Below are 20,279 nucleotides of genomic sequence, written 5' to 3'. Positions count from 1 at the left end.
GCAACCAAAAGTAATAAAAATAGAACAAAACTCTTCCTTCTGGAAAGCAAATATGAAATGTCTTTCACCTCTTGACTGACATTTGGGTGAGAGCTGAAAAGTCTCCTGGCTGAGATTCAATCACTTGGATATTTGTGGTTTTGTCTGGTTTAGGATGTATGTTAATGGGAAGGCTAAAAATTTATATAACAAGCCTTTAGAATAGATTGTGCATTTCATACTTAAAGATTACAAACAAAACATCTTTAACAGCTCAGTATATTTTGAATTTGGATTTATTAAATCTAGAGAAGTTAAAACTTAATGGAAAATATATTAATCAATGCTCAAAATAATTAGAATATTGTATAGCCACAAATCCAGTTGCTGTAGTAAGATCCATTTTTACATTTCCTTTCCAGAGATGATCCATTCTCACCAAATTAAATCTTCCTTTCAATAAACCTTGAAATATTTCTTGATGTCTCTCTCACATTTTCACTCCAGCTCACAGAATTTTGAGGCATTAGAGAAATGGTTTTAGAATGGTGTGAGAGGAGAATTAAAGAGGAGAAAAATGATAAAATAATTGTGCTAAACAAGTTGTGGCATGAAAGTTGAAATTGTTTCTTAATCCTTTAAGACGTGTTAGGATTACAAAGCTGTTCTAAGGCATTGTAGCAGAATTTATTGAAGATAAAGATATCACAGCTTCCCACAAATGGCACATGTGAGGCTGTCATCAGTGAAGCATTTTGGTGGCTCATAATGTGTAAGGTTTGCCCTGCATTCATGCAGTGAGTGATGCTGACCTTTGCTCTGACATTATCCCATGTGAAAGCAGCTCCTTCAGTGCCAGCCTTGCAGGAAAACCATCAAGAACAGAAACAACAACTGCCAGGAGGGTGACAGCCCCAACTGGTGTGAGGGGATTGTCAGCAACAGGTGAAGATATTTAAATGTTTATTTTAAGATAAATTTTATATTGAGATATCTAGAAGTGCCCTGTGTAGTGTTTCAGAAGCAGGGGCTCAGACCATCACTTGGAATTTTTCATCAAACAGACAGCACTCTTCAACACAGTAAAACATTCATCTTTTAAGCACAGAAACATTAATTTGAGAGACAAAATAGATTTATTGCTTTGTAAACCTTCCTTCCTTTGATTATAAATTACACTGCTCACAAAACAGATTAATTTTAGCTTGGAAATCTCTGCATTTTATAAATAAGCACAGACCCATCATTGTTTCAATGAGAAATATAGCACTAAAAGCAATACTCAGAATAATTAGAATATTGTATAGCCACAATTCTGGTTGCTAGAAGAGCTCAGCCCTACAAATGAAAGTTCCTGGGGTTTGATCTCAGCATATTGAAGATCAAGGCACAGAGAGCTCCAGTGTTAAAGGGATGGCTCCCAGATCAAAATCAGAAATAAGCAATCTCACAGATTCATTGCTCTCAACTATTTGGACAGGCTTCATATTAGCAGGGATGACAAGTCAGCTAAGTAAACTTCATGAGCAGAACACAACAGAGGGAATAAAATATTTCTCCAGAAAGCTGGGAGTTTGCTCCCAGCTGGCTGCCGTGGAATCATGGGATCATTTAGATTAGACAAGACCTTTAAGGTTATCAAGTCCTACTATTAAACTAGCACAGGTAAGTCCACCAATAAACCATATCCCCAAGTGCCATCAAATTCACAATCAGCCTGGAGCTAATTAGCACAATTCAAGGAGTTATAGCACTAAAAAGGATTACAGGGAACTCTCCTTTGGGACAGCCTGGGAAGTTGCACTTTTTAAAAATGTGGGTGAAAGCAGAATCTTGCAAGGTGTTGATCTCTTCCTTTTTGTGACAAAGTTGGCAAAAGCAGATTTCAGTGACAGGCGACGGAGCTGTGGCTTTTCTTGAAGCCCGTTGGTCGTCCTGGAGCAAACGTGAGAGAAATTCATTCAGCTTTCGCGGTGCTCCCACTCGGAGCATCCCCTCCTCGGAGCTGAAGGGGTCCAACCACCACTTCCACTTCTTCCTCAGCAGAGCTGGTGTCTCTCTTGGCCCTGGAGCTGCAGCCCCGGTAGCAGCGGGAGGAGTAGTCCCCGAGCGTGCAGACCAACATCTGGCACTTCAGGTACACTGACGGGTGCCGGCTCATGAACTCGAAGGCGTTAAACTTGAACCGAGCAAAGTGGCTGGAAGGGGAGTAGTACGTGGCATAGGAAGAATCTCTAGAACACCTAGAAAGGAGCAAATAAAAGGGAATTAGTCTTCACGTATGCGCACATGCACATTCCTGCAAAATTAAAATTCAGATTATTCGATTCATTATTATGAATTCCTGTGAAATTCAGATTAAAACTGAATTATATCATAGTCGGGTACTAGGAAAGCAGTGGGATAAAAATGTAACTTTCATAGCATAATATGCACTTTAAAAATGTAGACTTTTTAAAGTATTATGAAGCAGCTGGAGTGTTGGCAATTCTTCTTTTTCCAATAGAAGGATACTTTAAGCGATGAAGAGGGAACAAACAGATTGTTAGTAATGTCAGTGTTATACAAGGCATAAGAATTAGTCTAATGCTTGACCTGGTTTTACAAAAATATTTAACTTCTAGGATGACAATTCCCATTGCCATTTTTTTTTGTATTTTGTTCACAGGACAAAGATGGAGTAAGTGAAATGAAATGGTAGTAAAGTCTCAATATAATTTCTTATTCCCAGGCTCATACTGTAAAGATAAAAAAATCAAAGACCGCTTTTCACAGTCTGTTGATAACGAGTTCTAACCCCATTCAGATCTGCTGTATTATTTAAAATAAATGTGGATGACAGGTGTGCTTCTAGCTTTGAAGAAAGCTCTTACCCATTCCTGACTAAGTAATAGGCCAGCGTGTTAAAATCACGAGGGTCAGGTGATGCCACACATGTGTCCACAACCACCTTCAGGTTTGGGTCTGAGCTGTAAAGACAGGCTTGGAGGTAGAGGTTTTGGTTGAGGTCGATGTAGTAGGGTGAGCTGCGCACTTGCCGCAGGAACGCTGGGGAATCGTAGAAGGTGATGTTCATGTTGTATCTTCCAAACTGGTACTCGTTCACATCCACGGTGTCCTCAGCAGCGTACATCACCTGCTGCCAGCTCTTCCTCAGCATTTTGCAGCTGACGTGCAAGTTGGTGTTCTTTTTCCTCTTGATTATGTACCCGGAAGATGCAACCCTGATGGTGTTGGAGTAGTTGATTGTGTCGTTGTTCTCCTGTTTAAAGACGCAATTTAAAATCAGGAATCGCACTTTTGTCATGTTCCATCTAAGTTCTAAGTCTTGCCAAGCTTAGATATGCAATTGAGAGCCAAAACAGGGAGTGTACCTCTTGTACTGTCCCACAGCTGTTGTAGGGAATGTTGAATACAACCTCCTGTGACGTGACTGTCGGTCTGCAGCGGTTGTCGTTCAGGGTGACCCTCTGTGCTGAGTAGCCCTGAGACTGGAGGTAGTCTCTGCTGACCACTACGTGCATGTAGTCTGGCAAGCACTGAATGGCTGGTAGAAGAGGAATTTAGTAATGATTAGAGGCAGTTTTTTTCTGAATTTGGAAGTCAGGCAGTTCCCACCCCAACCCACTGTATTTCATGCACATCATTCAGTTTCCACAACAATATTTAAATTTACACATCTATTTATTCTACAAACAAAAGCAATAAATAGGCTTGTCTGTTGAGAAACACTGGCCAGGAGCTTACTGGTGTTGTGACCTGCTGGAATGGAGGAGTAGTGAGCCTGAAACCCTCTGAAGGAGTATCTGGAATCACTGTGGAAGCGAACACTCATCATGTTTGAAGAGGACACGTATGTGGGAAAGGAACCAGAACAGAATCTCCCAAGAAGAGGGGAAGAGTGGAGAGGTCCATCATAGACTTCAATGTAGTCATGCTGGCATGTCCTGCTTTGCATCCTGGCAGAAAAACATCAGCACCTTGTCAAATCCATTTCAGAAGAAAACTTCAGAAACTCTGATTTCACTGTCTAACATGTGATAAAGTCTTTCAGCATTTTATGTTTTCTCAGCACAAATTTAATTTGGCTTTTATGCAGCTTTAGCAGAAAATGGTGAGTAAAAAATGCAACATTGATCCAGATTTTGATCTGGTCTTCCAACTGTGGATGTTATTGGAAGTATCTTTAAAATTGGGAAGGTTGGTTGTTTCAGATAAGATTTCAAACTTCTCAAGTAAGTTTTGACTTTGATATTTGCCCAGGGAATCAATGTTTTACTTACACAATATCTCTAAATGTGAGTGTTACACGGAAATTGTTCTCTACTTGTATTTCCCACACGCAGTCAGCGTCGTTTGGATAATTTCCAGGATAGTTGGGACTCTGCAGCACCCCAGAGGAATCTGAGACTGAGCCACCACAAAAATAAGGTGCTGCAGAAAGAAATGGGAAAGAATTTACTTACAAAAGTGTACTTGAGCTATATGTGCCTCATCCATAGCTGTGGAAATGTAGGTCCCCCTGCTGACTGCAGGTGGTAGACTACAGGAGCTGAGTCAAAACTAATATTTGTTTTTGCTTTAGGTTTGCTTTCGTGTTGGATTTGGAATTCCCTCAGTGGTAGATTTCCATCCATGGTGTCAGACTACCCTCTTCGGGCTGGGCTGGTAATACCTGGATGCTTTCTGCCCCTTTTTAGAGTTGAGGTCAATTCTGGGAGGTGCCATGACAGTTGAAATGGAAGCACCTTCCTCAATAGGCAGTCTCTCATCAGTTACTCTGCTGCTTCTCTTTATTCCACTAAGGTTTTGGAGGGTAAATAAGTTGCAAGTTTTCTAGAAAAGTGCAGTTGTCTGGTCTCAGACTGAAATAAGCCCTTCAGGCTGCTGCGAAACGTCCTAAGAACAAACGTAGCTGCAAAAAGCTTTAGTGTTCCTGCCAGCATGAATGACATAATTTTTGTCACAGATAATCCTAAAAGTGTCTTTGTAGGAAGGTGAGCACAACCTCTGAATATAAATGCTACAAGATGTAACATTAAAGAAGAAAATCCATTTTATATTTTGCTTGAAAAAGATCACTCACACTTGCAGTGATATTGTCATAGACACAATAGACAAATTTACAGAAATGTGCAACAGGGAGACAGACAGACCACAAATTACCAAGGTAGAAGAGCCACAGCACAGCATTACCTGGTGGAGGTGTTGAGGTGGCCACTGGAGCTGTGGGTGTGAAGGAAGAAGAGACATGTGAGAAGTGCAGTTCATAAGAAAGGAACTGGGCCTGGACATGGCCTCACCTTGAGGCACAGAGTGATGAAATGGGGAGGCAGGGAAGTAGAAACAGGACACGAGGCACAGAGGGCCAGCAGCTCCATAGAACACCCAGTTGCCTCCACTACAAATGATCACATTCTCATCTCTTCTGATCCTGCGCCAAACACCAGAGTATATCTAGAAAACAGCTCTGGTACAACCCAAGCAGGAATTGAAGGAATGAAGGTAGATTGATCCCTGAGCATGATGCTCCTGGTTGCAGCATTGGCAGAGGAGGCAGTCCCTCTGCCAAGAGTTTCATTAAAGCAGCAACAGCTGCAGAGTTCCTGGACTCAAAACACAGCTGCACCATTTGCCAGCTCTTCCCATGCTCTTTGTATCCTCACTTTTGGTTGTGGTGGCCTGACTGGAGAGGCCCAGGGCTGGGAGACTGCCTGCAGTGCAAGGAGCTCTGGAGATCAGCAGCAGTGGGGAGAGCAGTGAGTGAGAGTGGACAGGGTTACCTGGTGTGCTGCTCTTTGCTGAGGTAGGCAGTTCTTCTGTGGTGGTCAGCAGTGCTGTGCTGGACACCTGGGTTGTGGCAGGGGCTGGTGCTGAGGTGGTCATTTCCAGAGGAGTGGATATCTCTGTTAGGGATTGGATGAGTTCAATGGCAATGGCCATGAAAAGCAGAGCTGGTGGCCTAATGCCAGGAGAGAGGGTGGAGCTCTTTGCTTCCTTTCCCCCATCCTGGCACCAGCCTGACCTGGCCCCAGTCCTGCCCCATCCTCCCCAAAGAACAATCCTTCCATCCACTGCTTTGCCTCATCAGTGGATGGCAACAGCAGGAATTGTGGAGAGCCTGCTGTTCCCTGTCTGTGCAAGAATGGGGATTTTGGATGCCGTGGGCTTGAGTCCCAGGCAGCAGAAGACCCCAGAAGCCTCACCTCTGCTCTGGTCCAACCCAAAACCCACTTAGAATGATATGTAAAAGAGCCGGTGTTCCCTGGATGCCACGCACCTGCACAGATGACACTGGCATCCTCCCCATGCCTGCAGTTGTGCATGCCCCAGCCGTTGTGCCGGCACATCTGGAGGGAGGGCTCGTCCCCGCGGCACTGCACGTCGTCCAGGAAGATGCGGCCGGAGCCCAGGCCAAAGCGAGCATTCCCTGGGGCGCCCCGGGGCCGGCCACAGCCCAGCTGCCGGCACACCACCTGGGCATCCCGCAGGTCCCACTGGTCGTCACACACCGTCCCCCAGGAGCTGCCGTCGTACAGCTCCACGCGGCCCTCGCAGCCGTTCCTGCCGCCCGACAGCCGCACGCTGGGCCCTGGCACACGGCACACGGCAGGGGTTAGGGTCACTCCAAGTCAGAATCCACATCCCCCAGCACCTCCCCTACTCTTTTGGAGGTTTGGTCACAGTGACCATGATCTGCGGCGGTGCCGACCCTGAAGACTAAGAGAGGCCAGTATCTGAGCCAAGACCCTGGGGATGGAGATGTCACATGTGCCCTGTCTGGGGACCTGCTGTATCTTCCTTGGGACAGAGGTGCACAAGAGCCTGCCTCACGTGAAGAAATGCCCTTTGCTAGCCTTGCATGTGGCTCATTCACTGAGAGGGACACTCATGCAGCCTGGAGATGTCAGGGGAAGAGGGGAACAGCAGCCTTGCACCGACCAGGATCAGACCCGCTGAACTCACTTCTCCTCTTATTGTGCCACCTTGGGGCCGGCTTAAAAAGCAGGCCTAAGCTGGGTGAGCTGGACTTACCTGTTGTCTGTGGCCATTGAGGAGGAGGGGTTGGCTGGGGCACTGCAACAAAGAACAGGGATTGAACAAATGGTTAATGAATGCAGCAGGATTGGAACAATGGATTGACCTGGACATGGATGTGGACATGGACGTGGATGTGGATGAGGACAGGACATGAAAATCCAGTATGCAGGATGATAAGGGGAAGAGAGCATGGAGTTCTGTCCAGCCTTTCCCCCATCCAGACACCAGCCTGATGTGCTCCCAGTCCTGCTCCATCTTTCCCACTCTACAATCTCTCAATCTGCTTTCTCCCACCACGTCACTCAGACCCAGCTCTGCCAAGAGGTGTCAGCGTGCCTGCCTTCAGTGGAGGAAGCCAAAAGCCTTCAGATGGACTCTGCTGGCCACGCACCTGCACAGATGACACTGGCATCCTCCCCATGCCCGCAGTTGTGCACGCCCCAGCCGTTGTGCCGGCACATCTGGAGGGAGGGCTCGTCCCCGCGGCACTGCACGTCGTCCAGGAAGATGCGGCCGGAGCCCAGGCCAAAGCGAGCATTCCCTGGGGCGCCCCGGGGCCGGCCACAGCCCAGCTGCCGGCACACCACCTGGGCATCCCGCAGGTCCCACTGGTCGTCACACACCGTCCCCCAGGAGCTGCCGTCGTACAGCTCCACGCGGCCCTCGCAGCCGTTCCTGCCGCCCGACAGCCGCACGCTGGGCCCTGGCACACGGCACACGGCAGGAGTTAGGGTCACTCCAAGTCAGAATCCACATCCCCCAGCACCTCCCCTACTCTTTTGGAGGTTTGGTCACAGTGACCATGATCTGCGGCGGTGCCGACCCTGAAGACTAAGAGAGGCCAGTGTCTGAGCCAAGACCCTGGGGATGGAGATGTCACATGTGCCCTGTCTGGGGACCTGCTGTATCTTCCTTGGGACAGAGGTGCACAAGAGCCTGCCTCACGTGAAGAAATGCCCTTTGCTAGCCTTGCATGTGGCTCATTCACTGAGGGGGACACTCATGCAGCCTGGAGATGTCAAGGGAATAGGGGAACAGCAGCCTTGCACCGACCAGGATCAGACCCGCTGAACTCACTTCTCCTCTTATTGTGTCACCTTGGGGCCGGCTTAAAAAGCAGGCCTAAGCTGGGTGAGCCGGACTTACCTGTTGTCTGTGGCCATTGAGGAGGAGGGGTTGGCTGGGGCACTGCAACAAAGAACAGGGATTGAACAAATGGTTAATGAATGCAGCAGGATTGGAACAATGGATTGACATGGATGTGGACATGGACATGGACATGGATGTGGATGAGGACAGGACATGAAAATCCAGTATGCAGGATGAAAAGGGGAAGAGAGCATGGAGTTCTGTCCAGCCTTTCCCCCATCCAGACACCAGCCTGATGTGCTCCCAGTCCTGCTCCATCTTTCCCACTCTACAATCTCTCAATCTGCTTTCTCCCACCACGTCACTCAGCCCCAGCTCTGCCAAGAGGTGTCAGCGTGCCTGCCTCAAGTGGAGGAAGCCAAAAGCCTTCAGATGGACTCTGCTGGCCACGCACCTGCACAGATGACACTGGCATCCTCCCCATGCCCGCAGTTGTGCACGCCCCAGCTGTTGTGCCGGCACATCTGGAGGGAGGGCTCGTCCCCGCGGCACTGCACGTCGTCCAGGAAGATGCGGCCGGAGCCCAGGCCAAAGCGAGCATTCCCTGGGGCGTCCAGGGGCTGGCCACAGCCCAGCTGCCGGCACACCACCTGGGCATCCCGCAGGTCCCACTGGTCGTCACACACCGTCCCCCAGGAGCTGCCGTCGTACAGCTCCACGCGGCCCTCGCAGCCGTTCCTGCCGCCCGACAGCCGCACGCTGGGCCCTGGCACACGGCACACGGCAGGGGTTAGGGTCACTCCAAGTCAGAATCCACATCCCCCAGCACCTCCCCTACTGTTTTGGAGGTTTGGTCACAGTGACCATGATCTGCGGCGGTGCCGACCCTGAACACTAAGAGAGGCCAGTATCTGAGCCAGGACCCTGGGGATGGAGATGTCACATGTGCCCTGTCTGGGGACCTGCTGTATCTTCCCTGGGACAGAGGTGCACAAGAGCCTGCCTCACGTGAAGAAATGCCCTTTGCTAGCCTTGCATGTGGCTCATTCACTGAGAGGGACACTCATGCAGCCTGGAGATGTCAAGGGAATAGGGGAACAGCAGCCTTGCACCGACCAGGATCAGACCCGCTGAACTCACTTCTCCTCTTATTGTGCCACCTTGGGGCCGGCTTAAAAAGCAGGCCTAAGCTGGGTGAGCCGGACTTACCTGTTGTCTGTGGCCATTGAGGAGGAGGGGTTGGCTGGGGCACTGCAACAAAGAACAGGGATTGAACAAATGGTTAATGAATGCAGCAGGATTGGAACAATGGATTGACATGGATGTGGACATGGACATGGACATGGATGTGGATGAGGACAGGACATGAAAATCCAGTATGCAGGATGAAAAGGGGAAGAGAGCATGGAGTTCTGTCCAGCCTTTCCCCCATCCAGACACCAGCCTGATGTGCTCCCAGTCCTGCTCCATCTTTCCCACTCTACAATCTCTCAATCTGCTTTCTCCCACCACGTCACTCAGACCCAGCTCTGCCAAGAGGTGTCAGCGTGCCTGCCTTCAGTGGAGGAAGCCAAAAGCCTTCAGATGGACTCTGCTGGCCACGCACCTGCACAGATGACACTGGCATCCTCCCCATGCCTGCAGTTGTGCACGCCCCAGCCGTTGTGCCGGCACATCTGGAGGGAGGGCTCGTCCCCGCGGCACTGCACGTCGTCCAGGAAGATGCGGCCGGAGCCCAGGCCAAAGCGAGCATTCCCTGGGGCGTCCAGGGGCCGGCCACAGCCCAGCTGCCGGCACACCACCTGGGCATCCCGCAGGTCCCACTGGTCGTCACACACCGTCCCCCAGGAGCTGCCGTCGTACAGCTCCACGCGGCCCTCGCAGCCGTTCCTGCCGCCCGACAGCCGCACGCTGGGCCCTGGCACACGGCACACGGCAGGGGTTAGGGTCACTCCAAGTCAGAATCCACATCCCCCAGCACCTCCCCTACTGTTTTGGAGGTTTGGTCACAGTGACCATGATCTGCGGCGGTGCCGACCCTGAACACTAAGAGAGGCCAGTATCTGAGCCAGGACCCTGGGGATGGAGATGTCACATGTGCCCTGTCTGGGGACCTGCTGTATCTTCCCTGGGACAGAGGTGCACAAGAGCCTGCCTCACGTGAAGAAATGCCCTTTGCTAGCCTTGCATGTGGCTCATTCACTGAGAGGGACACTCATGCAGCCTGGAGATGTCAAGGGAATAGGGGAACAGCAGCCTTGCACCGACCAGGATCAGACCCGCTGAACTCACTTCTCCTCTTATTGTGCCACCTTGGGGCCGGCTTAAAAAGCAGGCCTAAGCTGGGTGAGCCGGACTTACCTGTTGTCTGTGGCCATTGAGGAGGAGGGGTTGGCTGGGGCACTGCAACAAAGAACAGGGATTGAACAAATGGTTAATGAATGCAGCAGGATTGGAACAATGGATTGACCTGGACATGGATGTGGACATGGACATGGATGTGGATGAGGACAGGACATGAAAATCCAGTATGCAGGATGAAAAGGGGAAGAGAGCATGGAGTTCTGTCCAGCCTTTCCCCCATCCAGACACCAGCCTGATGTGCTCCCAGTCCTGCTCCATCTTTCCCACTCTACAATCTCTCAATCTGCTTTCTCCCACCACGTCACTCAGACCCAGCTCTGCCAAGAGGTGTCAGCGTGCCTGCCTTCAGTGGAGGAAGCCAAAAGCCTTCAGATGGACTCTGCTGGCCACGCACCTGCACAGATGACACTGGCATCCTCCCCATGTCCGCAGTTGTGCACGCCCCAGCCGTTGTGCCGGCACATCTGGAGGGAGGGCTCGTCCCCGCGGCACTGCACGTCGTCCAGGAAGATGCGGCCGGAGCCCAGGCCAAAGCGAGCATTCCCTGGGGCGCCCCGGGGCCGGCCACAGCCCAGCTGCCGGCACACCACCTGGGCATCCCGCAGGTCCCACTGGTCGTCACACACCGTCCCCCAGGAGCTGCCGTCGTACAGCTCCACGCGGCCCTCGCAGCCGTTCCTGCCGCCCGACAGCCGCACGCTGGGCCCTGGCACACGGCACACGGCACAAGGACAGGTTCACACCAGCCCTGCCCTCTGCTCTGCCCACATGGGCCACTGTGACAGAGAGACTGAAGGGCTGCTGCAAGGTCAGGAATGGGGCTGGAGGGCTGGAATTACCTGTGTAATATGTTGTGAATCTGGTAGGCTCAGGAGCTACAGATGCAAAGAGAAATTTTTTGTCAATGACAAAGGTTCCAGACAGAGTCATCACAATGTCATGCAGATGAGGGTAGCCCATTTTTTAGGAGCCCTGTCCTGTGATTCCTACTACATCCTGTAGGGCTCATCTCCAATGACCATCATGACTTTGCTGTTTCACACAGGACTCTCAGGCACACAGAGATCTCTCATGCATCTCAAAATATTTAATGCAGCATCTTTCCATCCTCCAGCAACCTCCCGAGTGCCAGAGCATATCTAGGAAATAGTTCTCGTACTACCCATGTAGGAATTGAAGGAATGAAGGTAGATTGATCCCTGAGCATGATGCTCCTGGTTGCAGCAGGAGGCAGTCCCTCTGCCAAGAGTTTCATTAAAGCAGCAACAGCTGCAGAATTCCTGGACTCAAAACACAGCTGCACCATTTGCCAGCTCTTCCCCATGCTCTTTGCATCCTCACTTTTGGTTGTGGTGGCCTGACTGGAGAGGCCCAGGGCTGGGAGACTGCCTGCAGTGCAAGGAGCTCTGGAGATCAGCAGCAGTGGGGAGAGCAGTGAGTGAGAGTGGACAGGGTTACCTGGTGTGCTGCTCTTTGCTGAGGTAGGCAGTTCTTCTGTGGTGGTCAGCAGTGCTGTGCTGGACACCTGGGTTGTGGCAGGGGCTGGTGCTGAGGTGGTCATTTCCAGAGGGGCGGATAACTCTGTTAGGGATTGGATGAGTTCAATGGCAATGGCCATGAAAAGCAGAGCTGGAGGCCTAATGCCAGGAGAGAGGGTGGAGCTCTTTGCTTCCTTTCCCCCATCCTGGCACCAGCCTGACCTGGCCCCAGTCCTGCCCCATCCTCCCCAAAGAACAATCCTTCCATCCACTGCTTTGCCTCATCAGTGGATGGCAACAGCAGGAATTGTGGAGAGCCTGCTGTTCCCTGTCTGTGCAAGAATGGGGATTTTGGATGCCGTGGGCTTGAGTCCCAGGCAGCAGAAGACCCCAGAAGCCTCACCTCTGCTCTGGTCCGACCCAAAACCCACTTAGAATGATATGTAAAAGAGCCGGTGTTCCCTGGAGGCCACGCACCTGCACAGATGACACTGGCGTCCTCCACGTGGCCGCAGTTGTGCACGCCCCAGCCGTTGTGCCGGCACATCTGGAGGGAGGGCTCGTCCCCGCGGCACTGCACGTCGTCCAGGAAGATGCGGCCGGAGCCCAGGCCAAAGCGAGCATTCCGTGGGGCGTCCAGGGGCTGGCCACAGCCCAGCTGCCGGCACACCACCTGGGCATCCCGCAGGTCCCACTGGTCGTCACACACCGTCCCCCAGGAGCTGCCGTCGTACAGCTCCACGCGGCCCTCGCAGCCGTTCCTGCCGCCCGACAGCCGCACGCTGGGCCCTGGCACACGGCACACGGCACAAGGACAGGTTCACACCAGCTCGACATCTGTAGCCCCGAACCTCCCAACTCCTTGGCAGATTTTTCCACAGTGATAATGAACTGGATTAGTGTAGACCCGTAAGGGATTGGGGGGTTTTGCAACTGAGGATAGACTCTAGGCATAGAGACAGCTTTCAGCCTGCTGGTGTCCTCTTGGAGCTGCCAGGTTGCAGAAGTCATGGATTCACTGAGGCATTTTCAGAAAAACCCTTTTCAACCCTTGGGAGCAAACCAACCCCTATGGGTGTCTTTCAAGGTGTCATGGGCCAAGGGGATCAGCAGCCTTGCACTGAGCAGGATCAGCACTGTTGGACTCCCTTCTTCTCATCTTTTGCCAGGCTGGGCCTCACTTTAAAACTGGGCATAAGTTGGGTGAGCAGGACCTACCTGTTGTGAGTGGCCATTGAGAAGGAGTGGTTGGATTGGCGGCTGCAAAGAAGAAGAGGGAGTGAACAAAAGGGTAGTGAGGCTTGTGGCAGTGTACGGACATGGATTGGATATGGTCATGAACATGGTCGTGAAAATTCAGGCTGTAGGACTAAAGGGGGAAGAGAACTTGGGTTCTGTCTTTCCCTCAATTCCTATACTAGCCTGTCCGCAGTCCTGCCCCATCCTCCCCAAAGAACAATTCCACCCTCCTGCTCTTTGCCCCCTCATTTAGCCTCTAAAGCAGGAAGTGTGGAATACCCAGTGTGCCCTGTCTGTGTAAAAATGTGCCTTTTGCATCACACAGGATTCAGCCCTGGTGGCAGAAGACCCCAGCCTCACCTCTGCCCTAGCCCTACCAGGGGAGCTCAGCTTGGCTGCTCCCAGAGAACCCAGAACACACTTAGAGTGATATGCAAAAGGCCACCCACCTGCACAGATGACACTGGCATCCTCCACGTGTGCACAGTTGTGCACGCCCCAGCCGTTGTGCCGGCACATCTGGAGGGAGGGCTCATCCCCGCGGCACTGCATGTCGTCCAGGAAGATGCGGCCGGAGCCCAGGCCAAAGTGTGCATTTTGTGGGGCGTCCAGGGGCTGGCCACAGCCCAGCTGCCGGCACACCACCTGGGCATCCCGCAGGTCCCACTGGTCGTCACACACCGTCCCCCAGGAGCTGCCGTCGTACAGCTCCACGCGGCCCTCGCAGCCGTTCCTGCCGCCCGACAGCCGCACGCTGGGCCCTGGCACACGGCACACGGCACAACATCAGGTTTCCAACACCCCAGCATCCACAGGCCCCCCCCCCCCACCTCTACTGTTTTGGGCGTTTGGTCACAGCAACCATGATCTGTGGTGGTGCAAACCTAAAGAGACCAAGGAAGGGGAGTGAGTGAACAAAGATCCCAGGTGCATGGAATGCTGATGCATAGAGTGAGGGTCTGCTGAGGAATCCCATGAGAACAGCCTGGGGGTCCTGGGAGCTGCTGGGGTCATGGGGGCATTTGCCAAAAAGCCATTTTTGCACACTATGATCATGCAACATTCCCCCATACCACTCTCACGCCTTGCAGATGTTTGAGGCTATGGCCCTGGCAGGGTATCCACAAGGGACTGGCCACCTCTGCTTGATGGCTGAACAGCAGCAGCTGTGACCTGGCATCAGGACAGACACCTGTGTCTTGGCCTGGGCTGGCAAGCACATGGGCTTGAGGGAAGGGATTGCCCCCATCCTCTTGGTACTTGCTACCCCACAGCCAGGAGCCATGGAGTGTCTGGCAGATCAGGGCTTGGACTCAGCACCACTGCAGCTGCCATTCTGCAGAGATCAGATCCTCCTTGGCAGAAACCCTCAAATGACAAGACCCTTTTCCATGGGCAGAATGGACCAGCAGCTCTGCAGTGAGCAGGCTCAGCCCAGCAGGCCCCCTCTCATCTCCTCCTGTGCCAGGGTGGGGCTCGCTATAAAACTGGAAATATGGGGGGTGGGAAGGAATTACCTGTTGTGTATGGCCATTGAGCAGGAGGGGTTGGATTGGCAGCTGCAAGGAAAAAGAGGGAGTGAATGAAAGGGTACTAAAGGCAGCAAACTTGTGGCAGTGGATGGACATGGACATGGACATGGAAGTGCTAGGCTCAAGGAATAAAGGGAAGAAAGGGCACGGAAGTCCTGCCACTGCTGACGTGTCCTTGGTACAGCCCATGCCATAATCCCACCAATCTACTCTTTGAAACCACATGGAGCACCTACACCTGTGAGACTGGAGAGCCTGTTCTGACCTCTTTGTGCAAAAATGGGGATTTTGCATGACACATATTTCAGCACCAGGCAGCAGAAGACCCCAGGCTCTCCTATCTGCTCTGGCTCTGCATGTCTGCTTCCCATGGAGGACACCAGACCCCATCCGGTGTGAGCTGCTGGAGAGCTGATGGACTCTGCTGGCCACGCACCTGCACAGATGACACTGGCATCCTCCACGTGCCTGCAGTTGTGCACGCCCCAGCCGTTGTGCCGGCACATCTGGAGGGAGGGCTCGTCCCCGCGGCACTGCACGTCGTCCAGGAAGATGCGGCCGGAGCCCAGGCCAAAGTGTGCAGTGTCCAGTGCAGCCACGGGCTGGCCACAGCCCAGCTGCCGGCACACCACCTGGGCATCCTGCAGGTCCCACTGGTCGTCACACACCGTCCCCCAGGAGCTGCCGTCGTACAGCTCCACGCGGCCCTCGCAGCCATTCCTGCCGCCCGACAGCCGCACGCTGGGCCCTGGCACACGGCACACGGCACAAGGACAGGTTCACACCAGCCCTGCCCTCTGCTCTGCCCACATGGGCCACTGTGACAGAGAGACTGAAAGGCTGCTGCAAGGTCAGGAATGGGGCTGGAGGGCTGGAATTACCTGTGTAATATGTTGTGAATCTGGTAGGCTCAGGAGCTACAGATGCAAAGAGAAATTTTTTGTCAATGACAAAGGTTCCAGACAGAGTCATCACAATGTCATGCAGATGAGGGTAGCCCATTTTTTAGGAGCCCTGTCCTGTGATTCCTACTACATCCTGTAGGGCTCATCTCCAATGACCATCATGACTTTGCTGTTTCACACAGGACTCTCAGGCACACAGAGATCTCTCATGCATCTCAAAATATTTAATGCAGCATCTTTCCATCCTCCAGCAACCTCCCGAGTGCCAGAGCATATCTAGGAAATAGTTCTCGTACTACCCATGTAGGAATTGAAGGAATGAAGGTAGATTGATCCCTGAGCATGATGCTCCTGGTTGCAGCAGGAGGCAGTCCCTCTGCCAAGAGTTTCATTAAAGCAGCAACAGCTGCAGAATTCCTGGACTCAAAACACAGCTGCACCATTTGCCAGCTCTTCCCCATGCTCTTTGCATCCTCACTTTTGGTTGTGGTGGCCTGACTGGAGAGGCCCAGGGCTGGGAGACTGCCTGCAGTGCAAGGAGCTCTGGAGATCAGCAGCAGTGGGGAGAGCAGTGAGTGAGAGTGGACAGGGTTACCTGGTGTGCTGCTCTTTGCTGAGGTAGGCAGTTCTTCTGTGGTGGTCAGCAGTGCTGTGCTGGACACCTGGGTTGTGGCAGGGGCTGGTGCTGAGGTGGTCATTTCCAGAGGGGTGGATAACTCTGTTAGGGATTGGATGAGTTCAATGGCAATGGCCATGAAAAGCAGAGCTGGAGGCCTAATGCCAGGAGAGAGGGTGGAGCTCTTTGCTTCCTTTCCCCCATCCTGGCACCAGCCTGACCTGGCCCCAGTCCTGCCCCATCCTCCCCAAAGAACAATCCTTCCATCCACTGCTTTGCCTCATCAGTGGATGGCAACAGCAGGAATTGTGGAGAGCCTGCTGTTCCCTGTCTGTGCAAGAATGGGGATTTTGGATGCCGTGGGCTTGAGTCCCAGGCAGCAGAAGACCCCAGAAGCCTCACCTCTGCTCTGGTCCGACCCAAAACCCACTTAGAATGATATGTAAAAGAGCCGGTGTTCCCTGGAGGCCACGCACCTGCACAGATGACACTGGCGTCCTCCACGTGGCCGCAGTTGTGCACGCCCCAGCCGTTGTGCCGGCACATCTGGAGGGAGGGCTCGTCCCCGCGGCACTGCACGTCGTCCAGGAAGATGCGGCCGGAGCCCAGGCCAAAGCGAGCATTCCGTGGGGCGTCCAGGGGCTGGCCACAGCCCAGCTGCCGGCACACCACCTGGGCATCCCGCAGGTCCCACTGGTCGTCACACACCGTCCCCCAGGAGCTGCCGTCGTACAGCTCCACGCGGCCCTCGCAGCCGTTCCTGCCGCCCGACAGCCGCACGCTGGGCCCTGGCACACGGCACACGGCACAAGGACAGGTTCACACCAGCTCGACATCTGTAGCCCCGAACCTCCCAACTCCTTGGCAGATTTTTCCACAGTGATAATGAACTGGATTAGTGTAGACCCGTAAGGGATTGGGGGGTTTTGCAACTGAGGATAGACTCTAGGCATAGAGACAGCTTTCAGCCTGCTGGTGTCCTCTTGGAGCTGCCAGGTTGCAGAAGTCATGGATTCACTGAGGCATTTTCAGAAAAACCCTTTTCAACCCTTGGGAGCAAACCAACCCCTATGGGTGTCTTTCAAGGTGTCATGGGCCAAGGGGATCAGCAGCCTTGCACTGAGCAGGATCAGCACTGTTGGACTCCCTTCTTCTCATCTTTTGCCAGGCTGGGCCTCACTTTAAAACTGGGCATAAGTTGGGTGAGCAGGACCTACCTGTTGTGAGTGGCCATTGAGAAGGAGTGGTTGGATTGGCGGCTGCAAAGAAGAAGAGGGAGTGAACAAAAGGGTAGTGAGGCTTGTGGCAGTGTACGGACATGGATTGGATATGGTCATGAACATGGTCGTGAAAATTCAGGCTGTAGGACTAAAGGGGGAAGAGAACTTGGGTTCTGTCTTTCCCTCAATTCCTATACTAGCCTGTCCGCAGTCCTGCCCCATCCTCCCCAAAGAACAATTCCACCCTCCTGCTCTTTGCCCCCTCATTTAGCCTCTAAAGCAGGAAGTGTGGAATACCCAGTGTGCCCTGTCTGTGTAAAAATGTGCCTTTTGCATCACACAGGATTCAGCCCTGGTGGCAGAAGACCCCAGCCTCACCTCTGCCCTAGCCCTACCAGGGGAGCTCAGCTTGGCTGCTCCCAGAGAACCCAGAACACACTTAGAGTGATATGCAAAAGGCCACCCACCTGCACAGATGACACTGGCATCCTCCACGTGTGCACAGTTGTGCACGCCCCAGCCGTTGTGCCGGCACATCTGGAGGGAGGGCTCATCCCCGCGGCACTGCACGTCGTCCAGGAAGATGCGGCCGGAGCCCAGGCCAAAGTGTGCATTTTGTGGGGCGTCCAGGGGCTGGCCACAGCCCAGCTGCCGGCACACCACCTGGGCATCCCGCAGGTCCCACTGGTCGTCACACACCGTCCCCCAGGAGCTGCCGTCGTACAGCTCCACGCGGCCCTCGCAGCCGTTCCTGCCGCCCGACAGCCGCACGCTGGGCCCTGGCACACGGCACACGGCACAACATCAGGTTTCCAACACCCCAGCATCCACAGGCCCCCCCCCCCCACCTCTACTGTTTTGGGCGTTTGGTCACAGCAACCATGATCTGTGGTGGTGCAAACCTAAAGAGACCAAGGAAGGGGAGTGAGTGAACAAAGATCCCAGGTGCATGGAATGCTGATGCATAGAGTGAGGGTCTGCTGAGGAATCCCATGAGAACAGCCTGGGGGTCCTGGGAGCTGCTGGGGTCATGGGGGCATTTGCCAAAAAGCCATTTTTGCACACTATGATCATGCAACATTCCCCCATACCACTCTCACGCCTTGCAGATGTTTGAGGCTATGGCCCTGGCAGGGTATCCACAAGGGACTGGCCACCTCTGCTTGATGGCTGAACAGCAGCAGCTGTGACCTGGCATCAGGACAGACACCTGTGTCTTGGCCTGGGCTGGCAAGCACATGGGCTTGAGGGAAGGGATTGCCCCCATCCTCTTGGTACTTGCTACCCCACAGCCAGGAGCCATGGAGTGTCTGGCAGATCAGGGCTTGGACTCAGCACCACTGCAGCTGCCATTCTGCAGAGATCAGATCCTCCTTGGCAGAAACCCTCAAATGACAAGACCCTTTTCCATGGGCAGAATGGACCAGCAGCTCTGCAGTGAGCAGGCTCAGCCCAGCAGGCCCCCTCTCATCTCCTCCTGTGCCAGGGTGGGGCTCGCTATAAAACTGGAAATATGGGGGGTGGGAAGGAATTACCTGTTGTGTATGGCCATTGAGCAGGAGGGGTTGGATTGGCAGCTGCAAGGAAAAAGAGGGAGTGAATGAAAGGGTACTAAAGGCAGCAAACTTGTGGCAGTGGATGGACATGGACATGGACATGGAAGTGCTAGGCTCAAGGAATAAAGGGAAGAAAGGGCACGGAAGTCCTGCCACTGCTGACGTGTCCTTGGTACAGCCCATGCCATAATCCCACCAATCTACTCTTTGAAACCACATGGAGCACCTACACCTGTGAGACTGGAGAGCCTGTTCTGACCTCTTTGTGCAAAAATGGGGATTTTGCATGACACATATTTCAGCACCAGGCAGCAGAAGACCCCAGGCTCTCCTATCTGCTCTGGCTCTGCATGTCTGCTTCCCATGGAGGACAACAGACCCCATCCGGTGTGAGCTGCTGGAGAGCTGATGGACTCTGCTGGCCACGCACCTGCACAGATGACACTGGCATCCTCCACGTGCCTGCAGTTGTGCACGCCCCAGCCATTGTGCTGGCACATCTGGAGGGAGGGCTCGTCCCCGCGGCACTGCACGTCGTCCAGGAAGATGCGGCCGGAGCCCAGGCCAAAGTGTGCAGTGTCCAGTGCAGCCACGGGCTGGCCACAGCCCAGCTGCCGGCACACCACCTGGGCATCCTGCAGGTCCCACTGGTCGTCACACACCGTCCCCCAGGAGCTGCCGTCGTACAGCTCCACGCGGCCCTCGCAGCCATTCCTGCCGCCCGACAGCCGCACGCTGGGCCCTGGCACACGGCACACGGCACAAGGACAGGTTCACACCAGCCCTGCCCTCTGCTCTGCCCACATGGGCCACTGCAACAGGGCTGCTGCAAGGTCAGGAATGGGGCTGGGGGCTGGAATTACCTGTGGAGTATGGCCTGGATGTGGTGGGTGCTGGAGATGCAGATGAAAGGAAGAATTTGGTGTCAATGACAAAGGTTCCAAACAGATCAGCACATGTCATGCAGATGAGAGTAGCTCATTTTCTAGGAGCCCTGCCCTATGGTTCCCACAACATCCTGCAGATCTCTTTCGCTCATTTGAAATGACCGTCTTGACTTTGCTGTTTCACACACTGAACAGTGAGTGAGAGTGGACAGGGTTACCTGGTGGGCTCCCTTCCCCTCTTGCAATCCATGCTGTGGATCTTCTGCACTGTCATGGACATCCCTGCTAGGGAGGTAATTCTTACAGTGGCCACAGCATTTGGTATGATAAACAAGTCTGGATCGTTAATGCCACTAGAGAGAGTGAAGCTCTG

General features: G+C 53.3%; 1 protein-coding gene across 1 annotated transcript; it reads right to left on the bottom strand.

The window, feature by feature from the left end:
- Positions 1–1,057: 1,057 nt before the first annotated feature.
- Positions 1,058–19,936, bottom strand: LOC137478608 (deleted in malignant brain tumors 1 protein-like). The gene is made up of 27 exons (XM_068198584.1): positions 19,450–19,936; positions 18,999–19,040; positions 17,931–18,242; positions 17,461–17,502; positions 16,720–17,031; positions 16,223–16,345; positions 15,159–15,470; positions 14,708–14,749; positions 13,640–13,951; positions 13,170–13,211; positions 12,429–12,740; positions 10,868–11,179; positions 10,471–10,512; positions 9,716–10,027; positions 9,319–9,360; positions 8,564–8,875; positions 8,167–8,208; positions 7,412–7,723; positions 7,015–7,056; positions 6,260–6,571; positions 5,763–5,885; positions 5,176–5,205; positions 4,263–4,413; positions 3,727–3,938; positions 3,354–3,526; positions 2,853–3,241; positions 1,058–2,222 (listed from the first exon to the last, which is right to left on the bottom strand). The coding sequence occupies exons 1-27, from the start codon at positions 19,517–19,519 to the stop codon at positions 1,937–1,939; spliced, it is 5,013 nt and encodes a 1,670-aa protein (XP_068054685.1). The 5' UTR covers positions 19,520–19,936; the 3' UTR covers positions 1,058–1,936.
- Between the last annotated feature and the right edge of the window lie 343 nt (positions 19,937–20,279).

The sequence above is a fragment of the Anomalospiza imberbis genome, chromosome 8 (genome assembly GCF_031753505.1).
Source record: "Anomalospiza imberbis isolate Cuckoo-Finch-1a 21T00152 chromosome 8, ASM3175350v1, whole genome shotgun sequence".
In the NCBI taxonomy this organism is placed as follows: domain Eukaryota; kingdom Metazoa; phylum Chordata; class Aves; order Passeriformes; family Viduidae; genus Anomalospiza; species Anomalospiza imberbis.
The sequence above is the reverse complement of the archived record's forward strand: the minus strand, read 5'-3'. Positions and strand labels throughout refer to the sequence as shown.